The sequence below is a fragment of the Malurus melanocephalus genome, unplaced genomic scaffold (genome assembly GCF_030028575.1).
Source record: "Malurus melanocephalus ecotype Western Australia unplaced genomic scaffold, MMel_1.1 scaffold_43, whole genome shotgun sequence".
Lineage (NCBI taxonomy): Eukaryota > Metazoa > Chordata > Aves > Passeriformes > Maluridae > Malurus > Malurus melanocephalus.
The window spans coordinates 2,549,900-2,570,817 of NW_026623275.1; the positions used below are offsets into that span (position 1 = coordinate 2,549,900).

At 41.3% G+C, this 20,918-nt stretch overlaps 1 protein-coding gene across 4 annotated transcripts in view; it reads right to left on the bottom strand.

Annotated features, from left to right (window-relative positions):
• The window catches only part of TIAM2 (TIAM Rac1 associated GEF 2), a 163,101-nt gene that overhangs the window by 28,923 nt on the left and 113,260 nt on the right, over window positions 1-20,918 (bottom strand). For 3 of the 4 annotated variants that reach the window (XM_057364870.1, XM_057364868.1, XM_057364871.1), the window contains 2 exons: window positions 19,946-20,206; window positions 1,350-1,453 (listed from right to left, as the gene is read on the bottom strand). In XM_057364870.1, the coding sequence (XP_057220853.1) occupies window positions 1,350-1,453; window positions 19,946-20,206 (365 nt within the window). The remainder of the gene's footprint in view (window positions 1-1,349; window positions 1,454-19,945; window positions 20,207-20,918) is intronic. The other variant, XM_057364872.1, reaches the window with a different exon arrangement.

Consider the following 20,918-nt stretch of genomic DNA (forward strand, 5'->3'; position numbering starts at 1 on the left):
TGCAACCAGACATCACCTCTGCTGTGCTACTGCAAAGATCCCATCCTTAAAACCAGGCTAAAGTCCTAAAACAGGAGATTAAAGAAATCTACAATACTCCTTCCAAAGGAACAATGAGTTCTAAGGAGAGAAAATCCAGTTTATTCTTGTCTGGTTGCAAAGATTTTGGGGAAGCACAAGCAATTGTTACACAGGACACAGATAATCTCTGTGGGAATCCCCTTGTGCACAGGAGATGGGCTGAACATCCACAATCACGAGGGTTCTCCTTTTTCTCTAAGGAAAGGGCATAAAATCACCTATACAAGACTGAAGTAGGTTACAAAGTAATTAACAAAGCAAGATTAACAGCTCCTYTCTCTAGGTATGGTTAGAGGCACACTGTATGTTCCCTGTTCCAGTCTTCCAAGTTTTTATATTCTGTCTCATCTCTTCCAACTTTTCATACAACCTAGCACAAGRCAGTAATGTATTCCAGAACCACAAAAACTATAACTTCATTCCTGTTATGCAAGAGTGCTGACACAAGTGTTAGCACAAATTTGCTTGAAGATACAACCAACTCATCAACAGAATTTAAAAACACATTTCTGTTGTCAGAATGGCAATGCCGGGTAAAATCACGGCCACCAACACAAAAACACTACCCACACTCACAGTTGGGATGTTCAAAACAATGTGCACTTGAGTTGGACACAGGCTTCAGTTTGCTTGATTCAGAGTAAAATGGACATAAAGCTGCCCTTCAGAGACCAGTGCTTTTGAAGGTAGACATTAATTCTGGGCACTCCTGCCTCAGCCTCCACAGTCTTGGCTGAGAGAAGGACAATCATTAGTCCAGCCAAAGTCCAATTGTGGACATATCAAAGGTCTCCAAATCAGAGAGTGGCAATCACTGTCTCTCAAACTCTGCACCTCTCCAAATCTGCAGTTCAATTTAAAACTACTGACATAGTATTGCTATGGTCACTGCAATCTYAACAGCAAGCTCTGGAAACAGCAGTAAGAAGAGAAGACAAAACAAACTGAATAAATTAGAAAGCTGTATCAGCTTTACTGGTTCAAGAAGAAACTGGGTTCAAGCCACACAGAAAAATGAATTTGACAAGTGTTCCACCTGTTTGCCATTTGCCCCCATCACACTGCTCCTGCAGATGCAGCAGCTGTGCTGTAGATGCTGACCTGTCAGGGTGATCTCAAGATCCTAGAACACRAAGTACAGCTAATAAGCGCACAAAATTCTTTTAATTAATGCCAGATGTTAAATTCTTACCAACAAAATGCAGAGCATTAACGCCACAACACTGCCTTTTGGTTCATAAGGACTKTTGTATTAAGCATGTTCTTACCCTGAAAGGTGGATCAGTCTTCTCCCTGTGTGGCACTTGGTCCAGAGTGCCATCGGTACTGCTCCTTTTCAAGCTGGACGTGATGTCAGGCACATTACTAAAGTCTGCATTTGAAAGAAAACACATGAATAAATTAGAGGGCTAAAGGACAGAAACAAGAAAAGTATTTGTTCTTACCTGGCAACACTTTCTGTGTCTAGTACAATTACACCAGGGGGAGAGAATCACAGAATCAATTAGGCTGGAAAAACCTCTGAGACCCCAACCTATCACCTAACACCAGCATGTCAACTAGACCAGGACACTGAGTGCCATGTCCAGAAAAAACACAAAATTTGCAATCCAACTGTGTCTTGAAACTCTGCTTTCCAAACAGCAGCTGGACATCTGAGACTGTCTGAAGCAATGTGCATATCTGATCTACCAAAATAAACCTAAGACTCCTGCTAGCAGCATGCTTTTGAAGGCAGCACTATCTGTAATCAGCACACTGTGCTGAGACAACCAGCAAAGATTATTAAATGCACTCAGCAGTTCTCTTTGGATGAGCACACCATTGTTTGACATGACTTAGTCCTGAATCCTTTGAAGATTTAAGAAGAAAAGATCATTTTGCCCTGGAACAAACAGCACAATTCATAATACAGACACAATCCCTTCTTGAAATAGTTTATCAATTTTACTAAGTTTGGAGTCCATCTACACAGTAGCTGGCACAATGCAAAAACCAGAGGCAGCACTGCCCTACTCTACTTACTGCCAGACCTTAGCTTTCAATAACATTTACATTTAAATTCAAGAGCTACCCAACAATGCTGAATGTCATATAAAAATTATGTTCTTTATATTTCCTCAATGGGCTGCTGAAAATCTGCAGAGACATTCACAKCAAAATTCTAATTAAAAATCCTAGAAGTGAAAAAGTGATTTTTGATCTGCAGTAGTATCAATCCATGTAGCTGAAAATTATAAAGCAACCACCAAAAAAAAATTGAAAGAAAAGAAAAAACTTTTCAGCAACCTCAGATGGTGAAACAGCAATAAAATAAAAGGGGGGTTAAAATTTTCTGCTTTGTTTCCTAGYCTTTAAGCCTTTAGAGTATAATTCACACCACATTACCACATTTTCAAACCCTTTCTCAACACCTACTGGAGAAATGCTGGAGATTTATTTATAAGTGAAAGGTAAGAATCTTATTTAATCRCTGCAACTAAAATGGTAATTGAAAYAAATACCACCCATCTTGCAGTAAAATCATGACAGCTTGSAATAAAAAAATTAAGGAYAACAGAATTTAACTGCCTGGTGTTGCTGTTTTCCTGTCCMTGCAGAGCAGGACCAGCTCCTCTCAGAAAAAACGGACCAACATGGACTGAAGCAGGAAGGAAAATGGGAATTTTAGGCCCAAAAGGGCACCTTACAGCCCAAGAGAAGCCTTCCGCTTAAGGCAACACATGGCTGACAGACTCCAGAGTCAAGTCAGAGAAAGACATGCAAATAATTCAGCACAATGTTAACTTGACACATGCTGTTATATGTAATTAAGGTGCCCAGGACAAGCTTAGCATTGAGACTRACATTTTCCACCCCAATGCCAAAGACTTGACCATTTTCTTATTTCCCTACCCTTGCAGAAACAAGGTCTGATACTTTTCTTCCCTCCAGCTTTTTTACCTTTTCCTTACAGAGTCAGGTGTAGCTCATGATATGTAAGAGCCTAAGTAACATGAAATACCCCGAGAGTTACCACTTTTACAGAAAAAAACATTTCATACAACTCCACTCCAGTCATCCATMATTTTTAAGATCTTAAGAAAGGGTCTGTCTTGTATACTTATTTTCTTATGCTTTTACCTCTCTTCCTTCACCGAGTCTKAATATTTTTCTCCTTCCCTCTGGACTTTTAAAGTAATTTTGAGGCTCTTTTCTGTGTATGATTACACACAAAAATCTCTTGACTTCCACTGTTGTAAATTCCTGGGTAAGTAAACCCCCAAAACTTAAATTGACTTTTAAACAACATTTTCTTCAGGGTAAGGTGATGCCAAGGATATTATTTCCTATTGTGTCCCAGKCGAGCTCTTTTTACTTGCCTTCAGGGTTKTAATGCCCTTTTCCCCCCATACCTCCAAACAGCAGGCACTTAAGATATATTTTGCAATGGCATAAAGGACCCAGAGTTTGATCTCAGCCAGCTAACTAGTGAGAAAAATACCCATGTCCTTTTCCTGGTTTTACAAACCATTAAATGTATTTGTCCTTTACAAAGCAATAAAACTAACCTAYACAAACAATAAACAGGGAGCATAAATGTGGGAAGAGGGAAACAGGGTAGAACAGTCAGCAGACAACATAAACAGAAGAAATCAGGATAACAACACCCAAAGTAGGAAAAGAGAGTATTGTATCGCTTTTTCCAGATGACCGATCTTTTCCTGCCTTCACCTCATTTTTTTTTTCCTTTGTAGTCTATAGGACTGTCAGAGTTAGGTCTATATAGTCTTGCCCATTTTTATAGCATTTGCTGTTGGCAGAATGAACTGCTGACGATGGAGAAGCAAGAGCAGATGATATTTTAAATAGCAAAGCCTAAAAAAAGTCACACAGAAAGAATCCAAGGTGAAAAAAGACATCCTACTGCATCCTAGATTGTAAGCAGAATTAACATGGGGAGGAAAGGAAGGAAGAAGGAAGGATGTATGGGTTGTTGATCAGTTTAGCATCCATATCCTGTCTCCTCTTCCTTSTTTGCTGTGGAAGGAGACTTCCTTTATATCTGCTCCCACAGACCATTCCCAAAGAGCATAAAAACACCAACATCAGTTGCATAGCCCCAAAAAAACACCAACCAAAAAAATCAGGGAAAAAAAGAAGGTATTACCCTAGAGAATGGGTAACTACAAATGCAAAGCTTAAGGACATAAACATAGCAAGAAGTTTCACACTGAAATTCTTTCTACTTCAGTACTAAGTGGAATGGGAGTAGCAAAGCCAAACTGTACAAAATGTATTTTTAAACATTCAAATCTGGATTTAGGTCTACAATCGAATTCATATTATCAAAGATGGTCACAAATAGTAATGTGAAAGCGTTATCTCACAGCCTGGGTAGCCACTATTCTTTCAGGTAAAACTAGCAATAAAACTGTAGAGAGTATGCACAGAATTAAAAGAAATGTTATCACTGTGCAAGTACAAATTTGTTCCAGTATATAATATTCTCATTCTTTGCTGGGAATGAGCATGAAAAAGTATGCAAGGAGATATATGTTCCTAAAAATCATCAAAATTCAAGGTCAAACCAGCACTTCCAGGATTTTTTTTTTTATCATTATTAAAAAAATAAAACCCAAAACAACGAACAAAACAACAAAATATCTCTGATGTTACTAGAATTATGTTTCTCTCTACTTAAAGAAAACATGGAATACTTCCCTGAAAACATTGCTCTCAAGCAATGGCTTTCCAGCATAGTAGATGGTAAGTGTATCATGGCTAAATCTGCCCATACAGCTCAATTACAGAAGTACATTTGATTTATTCTACTGACATACTTGTGATAAATCTGTCTGGAAGAAAAATGAGACTGATAATAATGAGTTAAGCAAAACATGGTTTAAATCTTTTAACATAATTTTTCTCTGCTGCAGCACACATCTCTGTCCTGCTTGGTGAGTTGAAATGTTTATCACTTCCAGCTGGGATACAGGAACCTCTGAAGCAGATATTTTTTTCTGCTCTAGCAAACAGGAGTATCTCCAGATGCAAAAATACTAAGTCTGTGTGGTGGGTTGACCCTGGCTGGACACCAAGTGTCCACCAAAGCAGCTCTATCCCTCCCCTCCTCAGCTGGGCAGGGGAGAGAAATATTATGAAAGGGTCATGGGTTGAGGTAAGTGCAGGGAGAGACCACTCAGCAGTCACATTTACAGGCAAAACAGACTCGACTTGGAAAAATAAGTTTAATTTATTGCTAATCAAAACAGAGTAGGATAATGAGAAATAAACCCAAATCTTAAAAACACCTTCTTCCTACTCCTCGCTTCTTCCCAGACTTAACTTTATTCTTAAATATCCCTCCCTCCTTCTCCTGTGCAGCACAGGGGGGCAGGGAATGGGGGTTGTGGTCAGTTTATCACACATTATCTGTGCCACTCTTTCCTCCTCATGGGGAAATAGTCYTCACACTATTCCCATGCTCTGGTGTTGATTTATCCCATGGCAGACAGTCCTCCACAAACTTCTCCAGCATGACTCCTTCCCACGGGCTGCAGTTCTTCATGAACTGTTCCAGCACAGGTCCCTAACACAAAGCACAGTCCCTCGGGAACAAACTGCTCCAGGGTGGGTCCCCTGAAGGGTCACAAATCCAGCCAGTAAACCTGCTCCAGAGTGGTCTTTCCAAGGGGTCACAGCCTCCTCCAGGCCTCCACCTGCTCTGGTGTGGGTCTTCCACAGGCTGCAGGTGGAACTCTGTGGGCTGCAGGGGCGCAGCTCCCTCACCATGATCTGCACCATGGGCTGCAAGATCTGTTCCAGCACTCAGAGCACATCCCCCCTTTCCTTCTTCACCCACCTTGGTGTCTGTGGGGTTGTTTTTCTCAGATATTCTCACTCCCCTCTCCAGCTGCACTCACACAGTTTTTTTCCCCTTTCTTAAATACGCTATCCCAGAGGAGCTACCACCACTGCTGATGGGCTCAGCCTTGGTCGTGGCGAGTCTGGATTGGAGCCAGCTGGCACTGGCTCCATCGGACATAAGGGAAGCATCTAGAAGCTTCTCACAGAAGCCTGTAGCCCCCGTAGCCCCTGCTACCAAAAATTTGCCACAGAAACCCAATCAGCTTGTTGCAAGAATTCTGCCAGAATTCCCAGAAAAGCACAGGGAAGAGTGCCTTTATGTTAAAAGCTTAAACTATATCACATGAAATGCATGCTAAACATTTTTCTTGGTTTCTAGCAAGGAACCACCAAGTACTAAGAACCCACTCAGCACCTTCAGCTACAACAGCATCACCAAAGAATGCCATTACTCCTGCAATGTTGTGTCTTGCTGGCAGGCAGGCAGGTGACTCAATCACTCAACAGAAGTTAGAGTGGAACCACTAAAAACTGAGAGAAAGCACACTTCTTAAATCATGCTCCTCACTTCACATCATTCAGTTAAAAGTGGGCACAGAACACACAGATGGGACAGTTGGTYTGAAAAACAAACACATGCAGCACATCCAAGAGCTCTGTGTGCCTACAGGAACGTCTCTTCCCATGTTGATGCAGTGATACACGTACAACTGGCGAATGTGGAAATTATTCATGTGTTTGTGAGCAGTGAGGTACAATGGAAATGCATCCTCTAGCAGATGTGTGAGACAATAATAATCTCTGCTACAATCCCAGCCAAGAATCCAAAGGAAATCAACTGAAAAACATCAACATCAACCATCCGGCAATTCATTTACCATAAAGAAGCCATCAGCAAATGCAAATGTCACTTATCTCTCTTTTTCTGTTTAATTAACAAAGCCTTAATTACTTTCTAGTCAGAGATGCTCTTACCAGTTTAGCTGCTCACTGCAAAGGCAAAATCATCATGAGGAGAGAGCAGAACTGAGGATCCTGTTTCTTTATTCATATTTTTTTCATAATGCATCCGTTTGTTCCATTTCAGACTGCTTTCACTGATTTAAAAAAATGCCAAATACYGATCACAGTCGTGCCAAGTGTTATCAAATGTCAAGCCCTGTGTATGTAGGTGGTATAACCACCTCTTTTTTTCAAACTGTGGCAAGAAGGTGTGTTTCCACCTGCTGCTCCAAAGACAGTGATAAACTGAATAAAAAATTCCTTCTACCTCTACATCAGAAGAYAACACAGAAAAATTAAGGGTACTCAAGTCTCTCACTCCAAGACAGAACTACAACCTATGTAGTAGCCTTAGGCTTTCACAATCAATCCAAGCAAAGAAAACTTAAAAATGTRTAGATAAATGGAATATTGCATACATGCATTATGAGTAAGCAGATTGTGTCAAACTAATCTGATATCTGCCTTTTATAAAAGATTTTTTTAAAGATAAAAATATAGGACAAATCTAACCTTCTGGAAACTTGGTTTWAAAAWWAARRAAAAAAGAAAAGRAAAACTTSTATAATATCCCAAGGGAAWTTTTTTAGCCAAAATAAAAAGGATAGGAATTAATGCAGAACTGGCTAGCAGGTATGATAAGAACAGATTTGTCTGAATGAACTCCTGGAGCTGTGAAAGGCTAGATTTTTGTAGATTTTGTCCAAGGTGGGTTTGGGGACTAATTTTATTTGATAMTTTCATTATTTGTCTCAGCAGAAAGGACAATAGGAAGTACTCCAATTAAATAATCATTCAAAGTTAATACAGAGCATTAATCAGGAGCATGACTGGAGATTCATAAGAGAGACGTGGATGACCTTGAAGATAAGGCCACAGTTTCAGGGACCTGTAGGAAGCATTCCTTCTATAGGCTGTGACTCATGGGTTGGAAACATGAAAGGAAAGTGTGGAAGTRTGGAGAAGGGRTTGACAACAAGTATTTGTGAGCTARAGCTACTTAAGCAACAGCCAAGGCCAGCAGAAACTGATCAYTCATGAYRCTGGYCAGGAAYAYGTCTGTRMTGRCAATTAGGAGACTTCCTTTCAACCRTCACATGAATAAATYYCTGAAACARACTCACCTAGGCACAAAGAATGCAAACAGTCTATTCTATTTTAAAATGGAAAAGGATAAATGTATCAGTAGGGTTGTCCAAAGCCATAACTAGCAGAGGATTTGACTTGCTGAGACTGGAAATTCCTTCCCATCCTAGGTTTGCCTATCGGCACCATGGCACAAATATTACACAGATATATACATACATAACACAGCTACACGGGCAGAAATGGCCAGAAGCCTCTGTCTGCTCAGCAGAATAATATTCAGAATAAATACTTTAAGTTTTAGTACTGGTGGTTAAAGATCCTGGCAAAGAATGTTATGACTAAGAGAACATTTATATCACAAGTGCATGTGGGTTATGAGCCCCGACAGTTGTCCTACCCCAGTTCCTTGCTGACTCCAACTCCAATGTTCATTAACTCCRCTGCAACAAATTGATCTTTTTCTTGTTTGTAGTTCTCTGGCACTTGAAAGGAAAACACAGCTTTCACTTCCTGCCCTCTCTGCCACAGTTTTTAATCTGCAGTAGTTAAGATGCTGTAGATACAGCAACACACAGAACTTCAAGCAGTTATGATGAGCTTGGYCYAGTCTGTAAAGACTGACATTCTGAMCTCAGATCAGAGCAACTGACAGCATTTTTAAATGCTGGTATTGTCCAGTGATTTCAGACAAGTGATRCAAGACAGCTGTAAAGCGGGCATCAACTTACTTCAGAGAATTGTAATATGAATTTGAGCTTGGAAGAAAACAGGATCCACAATTATAAAGGATTGCAGGARGTCTGTGCTGTCTACCAGGAAAGAATGTATTCAATATTTTCACTAATTCCCAAATGTTCTAGAAACTGCCAATAAAACACAACCCAGATGATCTTCAGTATGTAGGATATTCTCCTTCTCCCTAATACAGAGTTTCCTTAACACAGCTGCATGTTTTATCTGGAAATGAAATATTACAGTTGGGTAATAAAGCCAAGCCAGGTGTATGAAAGCTGCATTTTTCATTGTTGTGCAAATTCTCCAGACTGATTAGTTAATTATGATAAGCTTACATTTCTCATATTCTTCTAGACAATGTTACTATCAAGAGAAAAATAAAATTCCAAGAGAAGATAACAAATATTTCCAAAATCCCTGGTGTGAATAATACCAAAGTCTGAGCCAACTCTGAGAAAGGAACAAAACTTTGGTGGTCTTCATGCCTTCAGACTTACTGAAAAACAGGGAGTGGTAGGTGAACCATTCCAGCATTGCYTGGAGAAGAGAAATATCAGCATAGTGAGCTCTAACAATGCTCCCTCGGAGACCAGCACTCATAACTTCAGTTAAACAGTTCAGCCTGGCAGAGGTAGCACRCATGTGCTTATTTCTTTTGGTTTGATACAACTGAATATATTTCAGGTTTTCAGTGGTATATTTACTCTTTTGTAATGAAGTTGAAAAAATAGATGTGAAAGCATTTCCGTCTGTATCCTTTTCCTTTCTGAAAAAAAGGTCAAGAAATATCTTCCAAAAAGTAACAGTTGATCCAAAGGAATTTATTGAATGGCTTTCAAGAGACACTCTCACAATCTCTGTTCAAGAAGGCATCCAAGTTTCACCAGAGAGATGAAGGGTTCTGGGTTCACTAGTTCAGCTCTGAATAACTCATATGTCTTGCTCATGCGAGGATAAGACCTTTCATTATTTTGGCTCATGTTATCCCCTGGGATCAGGGTGGAAGGGGCACTCAGCAGCTGGGATATTTGACAGAGCCCACACAATCTCTACAGCCCTTTAGATTTCTGTCTAGRTTGCAAAGAACACAATAATTGCAGTCAGGAAGAAGAAAAGCAACAGAAGATTCCATGGAAAATTCATTAACTGACCCACAACAGCCATTTGCATTGGAAAAACTGGCAGTAAAAGTGAGGATTATCTGGAGGATGAAGTGTGGGGATACATCTAGGTRAGTTTAGTAAAGTTGTGATACAAGAGGACACTGGAGTTACTGCTCCMGGGTTTCCATCATGAAGGACCAGCTCTGGGTAAACATCAAGAGGTGTTTGGAGACACAGAATTCTTTAAGGCCTTCATAAAAAAGCAGGTTTTTTTTCTATAAGCAATTTTTGGCCAGAGAAAGATTATTAGAAATTTGGTGGTAAGCCAGSTAAAGAAAAATTCAAATATCATGACACAAGAATGGTCCAGATCAAGTAACAAGTGGAGATCTAATTTCCACCTAGGAAAAATGGACTGAAAAGTCCTACTTTATCTCAAACTATCCATCTATTTCCTCTGCATGTCATAGTAGCAAATAAATAAATTTTTTGCATTCTTACATCCTACTGGTACAAGCCTCAGCATATGAAAAATGGCTGCTATACACTGATCTTATTCAGAGGAGTTTTATGGTCGCATTTGATTTCTAGGCTGAAAACTGTCTCTAGATATCTYCTGCATTAAGAAAACATATCTCTAAGAGAAGAATCAGTAGATTGCAGCCACAGATGAAAAACATACATTAAAACACACCATTTTCTGTACCACTTCAAGCTGAAAGCCAAAGCAATTTGATTCACTTTATTTCTTCATTGAARTTCTGTATGAATTTGGGAAAGGAACTGAGGTACCACAGATCCCAAGTGCAGATTCTTATTAATCTCCAATTAAGTTTTCCAGATTTAAGTGAGTGTTCATGACAGCTGAGTTCATGGAATTTATATAAGTTTTTAACTATTGCACAGTGCCAGTCCATTTTTTTCCCCCACAGCTGGTACTCACAGCATTCACTCCAATGCTGGAGTAAATGCCAATTTATTTGCAGGCAGTAATTTTGGTTATTAACTGTACAGTGGTTTACAGCTTTCATGCTGCTTTAATCAATAGCTAAAAAGACAGCAAAACACTAAATTTATTATCAACTCAAAAAGACCTTCCTCTTTTTGCCTAGGAAATWTTCAAGTTCTTCTGAAAGCCTTCAAAACGAACTTCAGATAACAACTAGCTCAAATTCTCATTGCTAAATTATTGTGACTTGAGTCTACTAGTACAAGTAACTTTAGTTTCTTGAAAACTGAACGCATTACAAAAATTAAAATGAAAAAATTAAAATTTAGTAATACATAAATTATTAAATCTCTGAGATATTTTKGGTTTTATCACTTTTAGGGGGCCTGGGTGTTTTGTAACCTATTTTGGGACTGGCTACATGGTATATTCTCAGCTTTGCCTCAAGGCTATAACAACTGACCCCTTGGTGAAGCTGGAGACTCATTCAGGAATCCTTTCCATATGTTAAAATCTGGAAAGAAAATTAGCATACAGCTGTCACAACATCAGACTTCYTAGACAGGATTCTTAAACACATAATTACTAGATGCCTGTCACTAACTAGACTAATTGTTACCAAACAAGACATGCAATTACAGACCAACCAAGAAGATGCCCTTCATGRCCCCTCTCCTCCATATGTTTTGGCTTCAGGGAGCAAACTATGGAACATCAGAAAGTGCTTTACATGCTTCCCAATGAACAATACAACCAGGCTGCTTCTTTTTGCATATGTGACACTGCCTAGACAAAGAGAAATTCCTGCTTCTGGCTAGGATTGGAAAGGATCAAGCACAACAAGTCTTTCTCCTTTGTTCTCACCCTTCAGTGAGGAAAGTGACACTTCTTTTAACATTCCACGTTTTCAAGTATAGAAAAAGGCAGTATGTTCATGCAAATATTCTTGTATCATGCAGCTTTCTTAAGACATTTTGGGCAACATGCTGAACAGTGGCTTCACTCCAATCAGCCACCTACTTGTGCAAGTTTGACTTTCTATAGGTTGCCTTATGCTCTCTTAACGTTTCTTTTTTTTTTTTTTTCTTTTTCCTAAATATCTACAGAAACATCCATTCTGAACCTGGAACAGAGCCCTTTAAGATTCCTTTAGCCATTAACAGCTCATGGTGAGGCAAAGAAATTCGACTCATTAGCTAATTCAGCAATCAACAGGGGATACAAATTAGCAAGATAATAGGAAATAGCTGCCTGCACTTTGCAGCAATGACTGATTAGCCCCTGCATCTCGGTGGTTTGCTGCTATAYGGTTATTTAACATTCTAAACCTTCTCTGTCCAAGTGTCCCCCAGTCGGGCAGCTGTTCACRCTTTTCAGGTTTAAGCTTAACACTTCACACCAGTTTCTCATATTGTTCCGAAAATGCATTTGCTTCCTAAATGCATTACAAATGCCTTCTTCCACACAGTCTCTCTGGAGGCCAGGGCTAGCCACAGTTAGTGCACCACGCTTCTATTCCGGTTCAACACTGGAGATGTGTGGCTGCAGGACAGAGGAGAAGGACACAGCAGAGCCCAGGCTGGCTCCTCTACACCACCATCCTCTCTAAGCCAGTGAGGTCTGCAACCCCACTGCTGCCATTAGGTCTGCCAGGCTCCAAGTGCTACACATGCAGGAGTGCTGGCAGGGGTCCCTCTCCTCATTTTTGCTGCTCCTACAGGATTGCYCACATGGGACAGCTTTGGCTGCTCTCAGAGGTCACTTACACTGAGGATAGCTGAAAAGCAAACGGAGCCAGCCCTGGCCAGGTTCCAAGTATATCACCTCAGCAGTACATTTTCTTCTTCATCTCAGATTTATAAGMACAAAAGTAATGCAAACAGAAAGGAAAAAGGGGAGAAAAAGTTACTTAATAGTTTAGCAAGACTTTGAGGCTAGCTTAGGTAGTTTTTATCATTACCCAACCTACCTTACTTCTGTGAAATACAGAACATCTACTGTTTGATGTGTTCTAAATCATGCCCAAAATACTAGTCTCTAACTTTATCACAATTAATAAACCTCCTTGCTATCCATATTGTCACTCTACAGAATTCAGTAGGAAGGGCAATATGATGATTTATGCTGACATATCACTGAGCCAGAAGGTGCAGCTATACAGGGTTTAATGAAGTTTACACAAGTTAAAAAAAAACAGCAATTTGGCCCATTGACTTCACAGGGATTAAATCACAGCATTTGCATTTAGTAAAGTGGAACAGAGTGCTCTTTCAGTAGAAAAGCACAACAAAGAGCATTTAAGAACTGTCCCATTTTATAGCATAAAACTGTCCCATTTCATAGCATAAGAAGTCTTTTAATTTGCTGCACACACATCTAGCAGAAAGCCAACAGGACAGTTTGTCAAGCTCATTGAACCGCCACTCTTGGGAAACACTTATATTGCAAAATGTGCAGTAGGCAATGAGTGCTCCAATGGATCCAGCTTCTAAAGAGACTAATGCTTTCTCTGAGTTAATCTCTACACTGCTAGAGCCCCAGGTATTGTCACAGATCAGACCCAGTCTTTTCCCAGCATTTCACAAGAGCACAGGACAAAGACACTCACGTTAACAGCACACAAACAGCTGGAGCAGGAGCCAACCCACCACAGTGGTCCAAGGCTGTCAACACACAGCCCGCCCCTTGAGCTTGCTCTCACGAGTATGTCCTATCACATCTATGTGGTTTCCTGTTGAATTGGGTAATGAGTAAGAAAAAGAAAGCCCAGCAGAGTCAGCTACCTTCAAGCAGTCACTCTGCACAGACAGCTCCATGTCTGTGTTAAAGAGAGGCTTTCCTGGTATGGTGCCCCAAACCACACAGAATATCAGACACCTGGCAAGAGGGAGCAATGCATGCAGACCTGCACAGCTAACAGAAACCATATCTAACAGAACTGTGGGTGTCCTTGGCACTCGAGAAACTAAGAAGCAATATTCACCTCTTCKGAGCTTGAAGGAATTTTCTGGGAAAGAATAAAACCAGATAACTCACACACAAGGAAGGAGACACCCTAGAGCACAATGAGGAGAATTTATATGTTGAAACAGCTGCCAGGCAAACAAACAGGACCTGATTTCGGCAGAACTAAAAGTAGAAGTTATTTTAGAAATACTTTTCAGTTAAGTGTTAGTTTTACTACAGTTTACAAAAAGCTTTCAGCAATTCTTTAAGGACATTTATGAAAAACCATGGGCAAACAGTAAGAAGCAGAATGGTCTGAGCCAGTGCTCCAGGCACAGCCCCCAGCTGTCAGACAYTAGAAGCCACCTTAGTGTCAACATCTTGCTAACTTTATCTCTTCTCTTAAGAAGGACACACAGGTCGTTTTACTATTCAGGGTAGGTTGGGCTGAAAGAGGATGTAGGGGATGCCACCTGGAAAGGAGTGCACAGGGACATGCAGAAGTGGCAGAGCTGGTGGCAGAGCCAACCTCTGTCTTCCTTTCCCCACCTCAACTTGGTGGTATCTGACAAAGTTGAATWAAGCAGTTTTCTGGAGATGCAGTGAGTTATAACTACGCTTTACAGAGGAATCTAGAGCACCTAGCAAAGTGCATTTGAAACAGGAAGTACTTTGGAATTGAATCCAAACCAGTTGTTATTAAGATCACTTTTTTTTTGATAGTTTAGTCACATAAAAATTAAACTTGTGGCCAACTGATGTGCTTTAATTCTGTGGGTGCCTACTATGATTAAAATCAGAAGCTGCACATGTTGTGGTAAACAGAAGAGCCACTTCCATGTGAAGATTCAAACCACTGATCCTCCTCCTGAAGCACTGACACTTTGTAAAAATATCTCAATGCTTAGCAGATCAGGAGCTAAAATGCAATTGCTCCTCTCCAGCCCACAGCCCAGCCATTTGTGAAACAAGCACAAAGGCCAACTCTCTCTCTCCCTGACTCCAGCCCTGCCTTATAGAGCACGAAGCAGCTTCATCAGGAGTGACTCAGGCTGGTGTGTCCCAGGCTATGCTGCTGCCCAGGGATAAGTGCAAGTGGTGGGAAAGCAGAAGGCAAAACCCTTGCTCCAAAGTGGCAGGAGCAGTCCTCTGTGGGCAGCTCCACTGAAAGAGAACCTGCTGCCTCTGATAGTCACTCTCCTTGCAAACAGCTCTCCCCCTGCACCTGCCTCACCTGCTCCTCCTCCTWACCTGGCTCTGGCCCTTGTCAGAACTCTGCACCCACCAGTTCAGATCCCTGAGTGTGTGGGGGCTGGGGCGGRGGAGAAAGATTTCTCCTGAATTAGCTTCAGGGGCTGCAGCAAGTGCTGCTGCCAGCACAGGGGTGGGAGGRGTGCTATGGGGCTAGAGGAAGAGGAGGAGGAGGAGCAAACCTCCTCCTTGTCAGCAGCACCCAAGACTTCTTCACTGCTCCTGGGATGACACTTCCAGAAAGATGGGTCAGASAGGAACCCAAATCCTGCACAGAAGGTAAGCACCCTACCCTGCAGGTGAGGCGTACAACACAGAGAATAGGAACAATATGTCCATTTTTTTTTTTACTTCCTAATTTTATTTTTTTTAAGTGCTTTCTTTCCCATTTAACTTTCTAACTCTCATAGATTAAAATGTTTCCTCACAGAAACTTGTTAAAGCAAATCCAACCTGCCATTCCCCACTGTTGTTTTTTTTTTTGCATTTAACCACAGAATTCTATTTACAAATAAGGGTTGACTTCAACAGTGTCAGCTAACCAAAAATGACAGYTTTTTTTGGCAAAAAGATGCTTGGTGAGGAAAAAGAAAAATTGCCCARCTCTGACAGCAACTCACATTGTGCAATGGCTTTTCACACCTACTAATGCTCCTACCTCCTGCCTCATACCATGGATATGGTGTATCTATAGATATACCATAAACCCACACAGAATTGCCCTAAATATACGGTTTTCAATTCCTGTGTCTTCTCTGTTGTTTATATCAATGCCATCTTAAAATGATGCTTTTTTTTTTCTTTTGTTTCCCAGGTGTAAGAACTTCAGTCCAATTTCCTCATCTTTTAATTCTGCATAAATATTTCTTTAATTTTCTTAGCACTGGAGCTTGGAGCAAATTTAGTTGCTCGGTTATTTGGTTTTCCACATTTATGAGCGCAGTTTTTAAAAGTATTTCATCACATTTCTTTTCCAGAATAAGCTTATTACTAGCCAAGCAGCTAAGCTGCAGGAACATAGTGGTGCCATGTGGGAGATCAAATGATACAACCACAGCAGGTCCAAAATACAGCTACAAGGGTAGAACAGCCTCTTGGAGAAAATGAATCACTCTCACAGAAAATTCCCTGGGAATGATTTTCAGGAGTGGCAGAATTAGTGGCTTTGGAGAAAGTCAATCACTTCCCTTCTGTCCCGTAAAGGCTGCCARAGTTTGCCATGAGGTATAATTGGGTATCCTCAACATGGCAGAATATGTAGGAAAAGGCATTCATCAGAGTAATGGTAAACAGTTACAAAACTGTAAATGAATGTGGACAAACTATTACCATCCAAGTTATACGAAGCCAGTGATTTAAGTTCTGTTTTGCTTTTGTGCGGCAGTCATCGYCAAGCACTAGGCAGGGCATCACTGYGTGACTCAGGGCTGAAAATTTCCATCTCCTAAGCACTTTGTTAATTTTAGCTCAATAATCCTCAGAGCACTCTAGAAAGGAGATAATTTTCTAGAAACAGGGAGGCAACAGTAGAAACATTGAGGCTTTTCAACTCCCGATACGTACTTTGACCCAAATTTGCTTGATTTTTTTAAAAGRTCCTGTCTTCCAGCACTAATTGACTTTCAAAGGTGCTACTTCAGATGAACAGAATCTGCATGGACAAGCAAATGTTAGAAATTATTTTTGAAAACTGTGGTCTTAAGAAYGACCAACTCAACTCTACCAAAGTAGACAGATCAGTATTAAACAGGACAAGCAGGGATCAGGCTCAGCCAGSAGGGGTTTAGGAAAGGCATATCCTGCTTGAACAACCAAGTCCTTTTATAACCAAGTGACCCAACTACTGGATGAGGGAAAGGMTTTGGACATAGCCTACCTGGCCTTCAGTAAAGCCTTTGATACTGTCTCCCACAGAATTCTCCTGAGGAACTGCCAGCCCATGGCTTGGGGAGGAGCACATTTCACTGGGTTAAAAACTGGATGGCTGCCAGAGAGGGGTGGTGAACGGAGTCACATCCAGCTGTGGGCCAGGCACGGGCAGTGTTCCTCTGGGCTCAGCACTGGGACCAGTCCTGTCTAATACCTTTATTGATAATCTGGACAAGGGGATCAAATGCCCCCTCAGTCAGTKTGCAGGKGACAYCAAGGTRGGYRGGAGTGTTGATCTGCTGGAGGGCAGGAAGGCTCTGCAGAGGATCTGGACAGGCTGCATTGATGGGCTGAGGYCAGTGGGGTGGGTTCAATAAGGCCAAGKGYYGGGTCCTGTCCTTGGGTCACAACAACCCCAGGCAGCACCACAGGCTGGGGAGCAGTGGCTGGAAAGTGGCTGGGCAGAAAAGACCTGGGGGCTCYGGTCAACACTGGCTGAACATGAGCCAGCTGTGCCCAGGTGGCCAAGAAGGCCAATGGCAGCCTGGCCTGGAACGGGAATAGTGTGGCCAGCAGGAGAAGAGCAGTGACTGTCCCCTGTATTCGGCAGTGCTGAGGYCWCACCTTSAGTGYTGTGTTCAGTTCTGGGCCCCTCACTACAGGAAGGACACTGGGGGGCTGCAGCGTGTCCAGGGAAGGGCAATGGAGCTGGTGAAGGGTCTGGAGACAGAGTCCTGTGAGGAGTGCCTGAGGGAGCTGGGGGTGTTTTGCCTCTAGAAAAGGAGGCTCAGGGGCTTTATCACTGTCTACAGCTCCCTGAAAGGAGCCAGCTGTGGCCAGGTGGGGGTCGGCCTCTTCACTCACAGAACAAGTAACAGGACAAGAGGAAATGGCCTCAAGCTGCAGCAGGAATGTTCAGGTTGGACATCAGGAAATATTTCTTCACTGAAACTGTGGTTAAGCATTGGAACTTGCTCAGGAATGTGGTGGAGTCACCATCCCTGGAAGTGTTCAAGAAACAACTGGATGTGGCACTGAGTGCTATGGTTTGGTTGACATGATGGTGTTTGGTCAAAGGTTAGGCTCGTTGACCTTTAAGATCTCTTCAGCCTTAATGAGTCTATGATTTCATAAAGACTGGATATGAATTTAAGAGTCCTTGGCCTCCAAATCCCCACTTGGGTCATTAAACACTCCCTCTGCTAATCTAAAATCCAATTCCCGAGTGAAAAACAGGACACAGAACAGTTAAACCCTTTATGATTATCTATTAATTCAAAGTAATGCCATTTTCTTCTGTTTCCATTTGAACTGATCAGGTGATCAGACACTAAGCACTGAATTCAATTAACATACAAGTTCTTCTCATGAAGCCTAATTTAGAACTATTTGTTCCCTTCCAGAATAAAATAAATCTTCTTTAACTGCTTTTAAGCAGAAAAGCAAATATACTATGTCCCTTTATCCACTAGTGCTTAAAAGTATAATACATACTACAGTAATTTCCTATTATAATGGAATATTTGCACAGGTTGCAAATTTATCCCAGAGGAATGAAGAGTCTGGTGAATGGACACATACATTTATTACTATGAATACTCAAGGTAATGCTGGCCTATGATATCAAGCCAACAAGCTGGATGATAGCCCTGGTATAATTATGTAATTAATTAGCTCTATCATAATTTTTGGTTTATGACAGTAACTTTTATGTGCCACTAGTCAATTTATGGCATTTTAAATTGAAATAAGGCCCCTGAGAGAGATGCTACTTACTGAATCACAAATCTTGTATTCAGATTTCTTTTAATTTCAAAAGATGACCTAATAAAATTGCTTTATAATTAAATCCATTCTAACAACTTCTCCTATGTGATTCTTTCTCTTGTCCCATTTTTAATTACGAAAAAAATTCCAATCAGAAAACACTCACCACCGTAATTATATGCAAAAATCAGCGATCTCTCTCTGTATCTCTTGCTACTCCCTTCAAACAGCACTGCACCCTTGCTAGCTTTCCTGTAGAATTTTACTAGCATCCTCCAGAGGCAGAATGAGGAAACTGCACCTTCTACACTGAAAATCTAGTTCCATTTGCTTCTATCTAGTTTGAAAAAAAAATAGTTGACTAGTTGAATAGTTTTGACTAGTTGAAAAAATAGTCAAGGCGTGGGAAGAAAGGGGAGCAAAGCCCCACGCACTTTCTATTTCAGACGTTCACAAGTATTCTGGTATCACAAGATGTGGTTTTCCAGCAAAGTAACATCAGATAAAGGAAGGGAAGGGAGTGCACAGCTCACCTCTACCAGGAGTGGAGAGGCCCTCTATGTGCTGGCTGGAAAGGCAGCCCAGCAGTGGATAATGGCACCTCCTCGGGGCTGGGGGGCTTTGATGCCTCCAGGAATAGTCCTCACCACACAGGCACCTTCCCTGCCTGGTGCTCCTCGTATGGAAACCCCTCACAGCACCGTCAGGATACATCCTCCATCCAGTGCTTAACACAGTGGTATTACATTGRGTAAAGAATCTGAGCAGGTGGAAGCAAAGCAAACCCTCTTTTCATAGGGTTACTGTGCACAGTGCCAGCTGTACCCATGGGAGCACAACATCGGTGGATGGGAGCAGAGCTAAATGACTCCTCTCTGAGGTGATGATGACAATTGCATCGAAGGTACCCTCAATGTATGTGGTACTTTACCACACAGAAAGCATGGCAAACTCAGAACAATACTCTGCTTCTGAAAGCCATCACATCAATTCAGCCACTGATGCCTGGGAAATTGATGTGTTGGAGATACCCAAGAYGACACAGAACAGTTAASAGAACGTTTGATAACACTGGATGGTACAGACAAACAGATTAAAATAYTATCATTTCCCTGCAGACATAATCWTRTTCTGTTCTGTATCTACTCCCTAGAAAATAATAACAGACAGMTATTGAGCATAAATGGAACAGTTTGTACTTGTGTTTTTAAGGAAAGCACACAATTTTAATCATGGTTGAGTTTTAAAAAATAGTGATATTCGAAATAAGGTGAAAGTGATGGAATTACTGTCAACTTCTTACCATTTGCTGTGTTCTTTCTGAAGTTATCTAGAAACTCTTCCAGGAGCTGTGACTGGTTTGGAGGGGGCAACAAACTCTTTGGGTCCCTGGAAATGTCGCCATCTGACCAGGACACACATGAGGGTTGCTGGGTCCCGCAATGGTTTGTTCTCACTGTAAGCATTACACTTCTCTCTGAAAACAGTAACTCCATCTGCCTGAGATCAAGACCAGACACAGCCTCTCCATTTATGCTCAGGATTTCATTGCCTACTCTGAGCCCTGGGAGCATGTGAAAGCAAGGAAAGAAAAAAAAAAGGAGGGAGAAAATAAAAAAGTGGTGATATAATATAAAAAGGTTCAMAACCCAAACCTTACGCTGACTCGCCTTTTATCTTTTTGGTTTGAATTCAAATATCATAGTCCTACCACAAGTCCATTAGAACCAATGGGAGCTTTATTTGTGCTATAATTATACAGATTGACCTCATGCTTAKTTTGATAGGTGCTACCCACAGTACAGCAATCAAGTTGTTTTTGTTTAAAGATGCTACAGATTGGGTGGGTGGGAGAGCCAGCACAGTTTTCAAGAAGATTAGCACAGAGGCACCTCTCACAACCAGCTAGCACCAGCATACAGCACCATAACAAATATTTCATTATCTGTGAACAAGGCACTCATCGCRCAGATCAAATTTTTCATGCAAAGCTGCAACAACTAAGGATGGAGTTCTTATCAGCTTTTATATAAATCTAAACAGTGGCAAGTGCTGTTTTTCAAGGTCAACAAAACCAAGAAKACATTACCATCAGGTAGCAAATTAATATCTTTGTCTGCATTTTCTGGGTTTATTTTTCAGAGAGCAGAACACACGTGATCCTGACATGTGCCAATGAAGAGAAGCACCGTTTCTGAGCAGTAGAGCGGAAAGACGCTCACAGAAATGTATGCAGAAAACTGTTCTGGGCAGGAAGGGCTTTTGCCAGCAAAAGK